The 9622-nt window shown below is 40.8% G+C and overlaps 1 protein-coding gene across 2 annotated transcripts in view; it reads right to left on the bottom strand.

The window, feature by feature from the left end:
* The window catches only part of LOC138982558 (polyadenylate-binding protein-interacting protein 2-like), a 10096-nt gene continuing 474 nt past the window's right edge, over positions 1–9622 (bottom strand). For both annotated transcript variants that reach the window (XM_070355877.1, XM_070355876.1), the window contains exons 2-5: positions 6787–6838; positions 5341–5498; positions 2957–3139; positions 1–2410 (exon numbers count right to left, since the gene is read on the bottom strand). In XM_070355877.1, coding sequence (XP_070211978.1) covers positions 2336–2410; positions 2957–3139; positions 5341–5475 — 393 coding nt within the window. In that variant the 5' untranslated portion in view covers positions 5476–5498; positions 6787–6838 and the 3' untranslated portion in view covers positions 1–2335. The remainder of the gene's footprint in view (positions 2411–2956; positions 3140–5340; positions 5499–6786; positions 6839–9622) is intronic.

The raw sequence follows: 9622 nt of genomic DNA on the forward strand, positions 1-9622 counted from the left end.
TAAAGAATAAACAAACTTTATTTTTGTTCAGCTTTCAACAAACACAACACTTCAGTTAAAACAATCAAACCATGACACAGACAAAATGACAAAACTCACATTTTGTCACAGTTTGCTCAGCACCAGACAATTCATGCACACATGTCAAAATGAAACTGACTGAACATGGGAATGAAACTGACTGAACATGGGAATGAAACCTATATGTCACCGGCCTATTATAAATCTACAGATCATGCTAAAGTCATCTGAGTTTTCACGAAGCAATGGCTATAGAAATACATTAACTGTGTGGAGAAGCCTTATCGTTATAACAAACAAAATGCATTTGACTTTTTGTGATAGTGGAATTCTCTTAAATGTACCTTTAGTCTTTTTTTCTTCTTTGGGGGGGGGGGGGGTGGATGGGGGGGATTAAACACCAGCTGAAAAGATCTAAGAAACAAAACCAAAGTAAGCCCTCTAAATATAGACAACAATTGTAAGCTAGAGTTATACAGAACCAGTCTCCTTGCATCTAAGAATAAGAAGCCATTGCAATGAAGAAACAACCTTTATCATTCACCTGAAAGTACCGTACTGTATATATCCTTTTTTTTCTAGACAACCGGTATGACGGAGGGGGTGTGGAATTAGCAATACAGAAAAACCCAAATCATTAACTCCCCTCGACTGCCTGAAATGTTAACTAAAAGACTCCTATTTTGCCATTTTCTATTTAATTATAAGTACGTAGGGTGAAATCTTTTTCTCCTTGTTAATGAAATCTTTGATTTTGAAACAGTGCAAATGATATGAGAAAAGCAAGTATAACAAAACCAACTGAGAAATTATTTCTGCACCAAACCATTCAAAACACTTAAAAACATTCAAACTTCAATTCTTAATTTCAAAATGAATTTGACACTACATGTAGTTACCTCATGAGGGTAACTGTGAGATACCCAAATGAACTTGACAGCATAACGTTTAAATAGCTTTCTTTAATCTGTATTTGTTACACATTTGAGATTCACAATGATGGTTCTTTTGAAGCAGAGACAGTGGTACAATGTGTGTACCCTGTGTAGTATTAATTAAGTTGGAAATTATATAAGATCTGATCATTTGGTTATCCAAATCGCCGCACATTCAAGGCAAACAAAATCTGCCAATGCAAATGAATCAGTTTATGACAAAACCAGTTTCTATTCAAAATGTGGATGACTCTTTGGGCTTGTAATGTCTGTAACGTTCAATCACAAAACACATTGTAAGGGTGAACGTCAAGCACGCCAGTCACTTCAGCTTTCACTCGTTATGGAATGATGGATGACCTTACAAGTCAATGTTATTATAATCATGTGTCATTACATTTGAGCCTTCATCAATCGTGCCAGGTCATTCTCAGTAAAGTACTCCCGCAGTCACTCAAACAAACAAACATGAAAAATGGCAGCATTGGCTGTACCTTAGCCCACCCCACAGTCACACCCAACCTGCTAAAATACTGAAATCAGCATTTACTAGACATCCTTGCCACAACAATGACAAAAAGCAAGTTACACATTCAAACACATCTGAACAAAAGTTTACTTTTGTATCATCTCATCTGCACAGCTGAAAGCACCTTTCAAAGCATGTTAGTATTCAATAAGAGGAATACACTCTTTTATAACCACACAGAACAGCATTGTTTTCTAAATTAATATCACATGGATTTTTTTTTAACTGTACCCCAGCAACAGCTTTCTGCACCAACTGAATTATATTCATCGATAAAAATGAACAAGAACATTGGATACATATTTCAGCCTTACTTATATATTGTCAAGAACATGACAGTCTCTCCTATAAAGCACGCTCATTTATAATACCTCAAACAGTTTTTAAGCATGCAGCTATTAGCTCAAAATCAAAATCATGACAAAGCAATAACGTCCCACATGAGTTCTCTTGCAAAGGGAAATCTCTCAGCAGAACCTTTTTTGTCAAAGAGAGAGTGAGAGAGAAAGAGAGAGAGGTGGAGAGAAAGGAAGGAAGAAAAGATATGAAGAGGTTCTGGTCCACACAGGGTTCATCAAAACACAGGGTTTTTCTGTGAGCATTGCAAAAAGGGTTGCCCTACGGACTGGAAAAAGGGGTGAAAAAAGGGAATCCTCTTGAAAAAGTCCAAAAAATGTATTCAAAACATCACTTAGTGTCATTATCTCCAGCACAGCCTCCTTTATACTGATAATAACAGAAACCGACAACACTTTGGCGTAAAAATAAAAGTAGAGAGTATTAATGTCTGGCAGCATACACTTTTCACAGTTACTGGCCTCGTCAAAATGTCTAGCACATTGCCCGTCCGCTATTTCACACTCTTCCCCGGTGCATTTGGAACAAACTCTGGTGCATCGGGATTCAGTCTTGAAGGATTCATTGCCTGCAAAAGAAGAATAAAATGTGTAACAATTGATATCTACCAGTGCCTGCTCTGTACTGTATAACTGCAATTATAAGTGACCACCACCCGTATACATTGTACAGAAAAATATCTAAGAGAGACGAATTCCGAAAATAACTCTGGTTTTTATGGGTTGTGAAAGAGTGAATATCCTTGGTTTTTTGGGAACAAGTAATGTCACATGACATTATAGGCAAGGCACCAGTGAGGAGTGTGTGCACAAACCACATGTCACTTATTTGTCCCTGGAAAAGCAAGGGTACTCACTCTTTCAGTTAATCCATAAATGTCACATTAATGGAATGGGGGTACATTGGGACCCCTCTTTTAAATTTTTGAAATAGCCTCATCTCCTACTAATACGTACTATGTTTTAATTTTTCATAACATACAACATAACACATTAACAGTAACAAACTAGTAACACGTAGACACGAATGAACGAACTCCCATCAGAATGTATCAATTTAATCAAATTAATGGCACACTTATGTGTGCCAAATAACAATTGAAAACCAGACTCACTTCATCCTTCTTACAATCCATGGCATGGTGGATGGAGGGTGGACTGGAAATGTCAAATGATGAGCCAGCGATATGTGAGTGGCTGAACGGCAACTGACTGAAGTACCAGTGTAATTCTTCCTCTGCTAGCATGTCCTCAAAACATGCCTCTATGAAGGCCTGTTCCCAGAGTTCCTCTTCCACCTGAATCAAACGCATTTTTTATGTTAGTATGCCTGGTTCTGTGACAACAGACACTCCCTTTTTAATTTACACTTCAAGAGAAGTTTGCAGTAAAAATCACAGGCAATACTTAGATATTATTGCTGTATAACAGTTAAAGGCACAGTCAACCTCCCGTAAACCATCACAGACACTGTCAGGCTTTTACACACAGTACAAACACCCTTTCGTTTAAACACTCACCGCTTGAGAACATCCTAGGTGCCCTACATAAAGAGCGAGTAATTTTCAAAGAATTTATTTTTGCATGGCCAGCCGGATTGTTCAGTACCACAATCGGACGCCTCGTTTTGGCGCTAGACCTAACTTTTAAAATCTAAATAATAAATTGACAGCTTGTTACACAAACATTCTTAAATCATACAAGAATTCTTTTTTCATGAAGACAAGATCAGTACAATTCGAAGTTTTGAAAGTTTGAAAAAAGAAAAGCCCGGAAACGTGTCATGCAAAACGTGTTTCGTGTAGCAGATGATGGTTCTGCATAAGCACCAGTTCCTTTGAACGGTCAACCGCTACCGCTCAGTTTGTGTGACTCGCAGCTGTTTGTTGCGTTTTAGATTCAGTCTGGTACACAATAACGTGTTATTGCAGATAAGCTTACAGCGAGTCGCATTGAAATCACAAACTGACGACTAAATTGTGAAAAAAAGGAAACTGGATCACACGGGTTCACGATGGCTCAGGGGTAAGATAAACCACGCAAAAATAAATTCTTGGAAAATTACTCGCTCTTTACGGAGGGCACATAGGATGTTCTCAAGCGGTGAGTGTTTCTTCTCGTCGTTCACTGTTAGATCGTCATTCCAGACTGCAGGGCGAAACGTGCTGTCCTCTCCAAGTCCTCTCTGGGGCCGTATAGCTTCTTTTGTAGCGCTGTCTCCTCTGGCCAGATGGTGTCCCTCAGAGCAGGTGATTGTTTAAATAAAAGCGTGTTTGTACTTGTGTAAAAGCCTGACAGTGTCTGTGATGGTTTACAGGAGGCTGACTGTGCCTTTAAAGTATACATGTGAGACTTCAGCTAGCCTCATTCCTGAGACATAATATCAACTAACATACACTAGCTAAGGGACCCAAATGACATAAAGGCCTTCATTTGAAGGCATTATTGCATTTTTTTCTTGTATTGTATTTTCAACATTTTTTTTGTTAAAGAAAATTTAGGTGATTAATATCAGGGGTTTACTTAGATGACAAAAACACATCGAAGTTGGAAATATATAGGTGCTAGCTGACATCTTATCTTCAAAAACAATTCCTTCTCTCATTTTTAAAAAAACAAGAAGGGCAAAGCCCATACGACTCACATGCTTTACACATTTTTCCTACCAAAATACATGTGACCTTGACCCAAGGTCAAGGTCATCCAAGGTCATGCAACACAAAGCTGTTAATTCAAGACATAGGAAGTACAATGGTGCTTATTGGCTCTTTCTACCATGAGATATGGTCACTTTTAGTGGTTCACTACCTTATTTTGGTCACTTTTCATAAGGGTCAAAGTGACCTTGACCTTGATCATATGTGACCAAATGTGTCTCATGATGAAAGCATAACATGTGCCCCACATAATTTTTAAGTTTGAAACAGTTATCTTCCATAGTTCAGGGTCAAGGTCACTTCAAAATATGTATACAATCCAACTTTGAAGAGCTCCTGTGACCTTGACCTTGAAGCAAGGTAAACCAAACTGGTATCAAAAGATGGGGCTTACTTTGCCCTATATATCATATATAGGTGAGGTATTGAATCTCAAAAACTTCAGAGAAAATGGGAAAAATGTGAAAAATAGCTGTTTTTTAGGCAACATTTATGGCCCCTGCGACCTTGACCTTGAAGCAAGGTCAAGATGCTATGTATGTTTTTTGGGCCCTTGTCATCATACACCATCTTGCCAAATTTGGTACTGATAGACTGAATAGTGTCCAAGAAATATCCAACGTTAAAGTTTTCCGGACGGACGGACGGACGGACGTCCGGACGTCCGGACGTCCGGACGGACGGACGACTCGGGTGAGTACATAGACTCACTTTTGCTTCGCATGTGAGTCAAAAACCCACCTGTTTGGATCAAATCAAACGTCTTCGGTTTAAAAAAACTTTCTATAATTTGAAAATTATTCCATACAGTTATAGCTCATTAGCTGATGTAAACTGTGTACCTGTCTATCAAACTCTTCCAGTTCTTCGCCCATCCACACATACTCCGAGAAATCTACGTCCTGTGCTGCAGGGTCAGGAGGTTGTCCGTCATGGTGATCATCGTCCAGTAAAGAAGGAGGTGTGCGCATATTCATTTCTCCACTTTACTCAGCTTCCTCTGAAAGAAGAAAACCCATTATCATCAATGCCAATAAATTAATCAAAATATATATATCTGCGACAGAGTACGAAGAGGGACTTATTAATTGCACATCACAAGCATAGCCAAAATCCGCTCATGTGATGTATTCTACGACCGACACCCACCTAGTGGGAATCCAGATCCAGAATATGATCATCAAAATTTAAACATCATTTCTTTTGTCAAAACTATTTTCTGACCAAATCCTTGTTGATGGAAGACAGACACACACTCAATGCCTCATGCACTCAATAACACACACTCAAAAAAAGAACAAAGACAACAAATGAAAAATAAATAAACATAGTAAACAGAGGTATATTATTTTCTTGTAATTTTGGTTGCTCACCTCAGACTAGAGGATATCTATCTATGTGTTTAACACTTCAAAGATGGCATGCATTGTAAAAGAAAACAAGTTGCGTAAGGCGAAAATACAACATTTAGTCAAGCTCAGTCGAACTCACAGAATAAAACTGAACGCATTGCATATTTTTCGCCAGACCGTACACTCGTAGCATCGTCTGTCCCCCGCTCGGCAGTGAAATTAACAATCCAGAAAAGCGCGGTAGCGGTTGCACTGAGGAGGATAGCACGCTTTTCTATATCTCTAGACTCTATTCTTTTTAACTCTCTGAACGTGTTTTTAATCCAAACATATCATATCTATATGTTTTTGGAATCAGGAACGGACAAGGAATAAGATGAAATTGTTTTTAAATCGATTTCGGAAATTTAATTTTAATCATAATTTTTATATTTTTAATTTTCAGAGCTTGTTTTTAATCCGAATATAACATATTTATATGTTTTTGGAATCAGAAAATGATGAAGAATACGATAAACGTAATTTTGTCATTCTCGTCGAAAATTGCTTGGCCAAATGTTCAATCCATTTTATTGAAAAATGAGGGTGTGACAGTGCCGCCTCAACTTTTACAAAATGCCGGATATGACGTCATCAAAGACATTTATCGAAAAAATGAAAAAAACGTCTGGGGATATCATACCCAGGAATTCTCATGTCAAATTTCATAAATATCGGTCCAGTAGTTTACTCTGAATCGCTCTACACACACACACACACACACACACACACACACACACACACATATGCACCACAACCCTCGTCTCGATTCCCCCCTCTATGTTAAAACATTTAGTCAAAACTTGACTAAATGAACAAATGGGTCATACTCATGAGTCATACACAACCCACATCTTCTGTGCCAACTATGAGTATGATCCAATGAAAGGTATTTACCTGGTTTCCAGTGCCTATCTGACAAAGGGGCCTTTCAGATCAGTCTCAGAATCTGTAACATTTAACAAGAGATGTAGTTAGATCAAAGAATGTAAAATTGTTGAAAAAAATGGTCTATTATCATATTATAATAGTTATGTTCTCTATGCATGTTTTCAAGTTGAGCTGCAAACTCTGCAAAAAAAATGTGTTGGTTAATCTGTTCTGTATTACTTGAATAATATCTATCCACAAAAGGGGGTAGGAATTGGTTTGACGGATTCACAACATAAGAGTTCAACAAAGAACAGACATCCAATCTGACCACTTTCCCCAGTAATGGGGACCCTATAATAGGTATTATGGCTGATGCTCAACAACAACAAAATATATACTGTTCAAAAAAAGAAACGCATAGTTGCTAGTGCTACTTGCCAAATTTGTTTTATTTTTCGAAAAAATTAACAGAAAATCCAATATTTAGATTATTTGTTTGAAATTTGGTATGGACACAGTTGAATGCACACACAGTTCATTTGCATCTTCAAATCAATCAGTCAATCAATACGATTGGGTGCCGAGGCTGTCAAGTCAGTAGGGGGTGTGACTGCCTTGAGCAGCAACAACTGCCCGGCACCTTCTGGGCATGGACTGGATCAGATGCCGGATATCTTGCTGTGGGATGGTGTCCCACTCCTCCTGAAGTGCCTGCAATAGATCGCGGTGATTTGCCGGCGCTTCTTCTCGCCTGCGCACACGTCTGTCCAATTCATCCCAGAGGTGTTCTATCGGGTTCATGTCTGGCGACATGGATGGCCAGGGAAGCACCTGGACATGGTGGTCGGTGAGGAACTGGGTGGTGAGTCGTGCTGTGTGCGGGCGAGCGTTGTCCTGCTGGAATATGGCATCCTGGTCAGCCAGAAGAGGAAGGGCGTGTGGGCGCAGAATTTCCTCCACGTATCGCTGGGCAGTTATGCGCCCTTGGACGTGCACCAGGGTGCTCCTTCCAGCGGTATTGATCGCCCCCCACACCATGACGCCTCCACCACCATGAACGGGTGCCTCATCCACACAGTTGGGCGCGTAACGTTCGTTTACTCTCCGGTAGACCCTCCTCCGACCATCATGTCGCTGGAGCAGGAAGTAGGACTCGTCGCTGAACCACACGTGTCTCCAGTGATTCCGGACGGTCCAGCGAAGGTGCTGGTTGCCCCACTGCACTCGGTTCTGGCGATGGCGGCGGGTGAGGACAGCTCCTCTGTGAGGTCTGCGAGCTCTCAAACCAGCTTCATGCAGGCGGTTCCGCACGGTCTGGTCCGATAATCGGTGTGGCCCGGGGAGAGCCTGGACAGAAGATGAGGCCGACAGGAAACGATTCCGGAGGTGGCGGAGCCGTATGAAGCGGTCGTGAGCAGCAGTTGTCGCCCTTGGTCTTCCCGCTCGTGGCAAGTCAGCAACGGAGCCAGTGGCTTGAAACCTGACCCACAGTCTACTGATGGTGCTCTGGGACACGTGGAAGTGCCTGGCAATTGCACTTTGACTTTGGCCTGCTTGTAAACGACCCAATGCAATTTGGCGGTCTTCTCTGCTCAATCGGGCCATCTTTCGTCGCTGAATTGTCGTCTGATTTCTTTGTGGCGAACAATCCGCTTTTATGGGTTTTGGAAGACATGGTGAGAGCTCAATATTCCCCGAGTTTCACGAGATTACACTGAAGCATGACGAGTGGTCATGCCAAATGAGCAATTTGGACATTGTAGCCACTGATAACGCATGCGTCACGTGCAGAGCTCACTTGTGGCAATGGACGAAAGGTCGACGACCAGATAAACATTTTCTGCAGTTTGGTGGATATCCTTGTAGCCATATAACTAAATTAACCAAATATTACAAGCTATGCGTTTCTTTTTTTGAACAGTATACGAATCGAATACATCCTTAATAAGTGACGTGAATGCTAACAGTGGAAGCCACAGCTTTTTCATTTGTACTGGTTGTCATCATGTGAAACTCGATCGGTCTCTCAGAGTTCATTAATCCACCGTAATGTAATGGCGCAGGCCCAATTAATCAAGCAATTGTCCAAATTAGCTCCTTTCTTTGAATTTCAGAGTGGCTTTAAGTAACTTTAAAGGGTCGCTTATGGCATAACGGATAGAAGGTCCCTTGATACATTATCTCAGTAGCAAAAGGTGGGCAGGTGGGTGAAATAAGGGATGTTGTTATATGGTCATGTCAAGCCTGAAAAACCAAACATGTCATGCACGAAATGGGCTTTTGTGCATTTGTTTATGAATTTGATGGAAGTAAGAAAAAAGGTCACAAAATCATGACAGCAAAGAGACCGCTCAAAAGAGAGAGAGACAGAGACTGAGGGGGAGATCGAGTGACTCAGACAGAGATATCCTAGCTGTGACCACTACACATTTAGAAAAGGTGTGTGTCACTGTCTGTGTTTGAAAGTGAGAGTGTGTATGTCCACGTTAACGAGCATGTGTGCATAACAATTAATCACTGGGTACAGAGAAAACGGAAACAAAAGCGGGTTCCAGTTGTATCGAAATCATGTAACGGGGTCTGTTGTACTTCAGAAGTGACGTCTACTTCTGCGACAGGGTGGTGGTATCGACCGATCGACTGTATCATCTCGAAAAGCAGTAGGCCTACTCATCGTGCCTAAGTAAGTGTGTGATTAGTAGCTGCTTGAAAGAGGTTACCACCTAGCAAGTAGCAGTCAATGGTTCTGGGGCTTTTGTGTTCATTTTCATATTATCAGAAGCTGTCTACAGACACAGTTCTGCACCCCGTTCAGGCGCTTGGCCTCCTAAGGTCAGCCAACTTAGTCTGGTGGTTCCCG

Source organism: Littorina saxatilis, linkage group LG12, assembly GCF_037325665.1.
Source record: "Littorina saxatilis isolate snail1 linkage group LG12, US_GU_Lsax_2.0, whole genome shotgun sequence".
Taxonomy (NCBI): Eukaryota; Metazoa; Mollusca; class Gastropoda; order Littorinimorpha; family Littorinidae; genus Littorina; species Littorina saxatilis.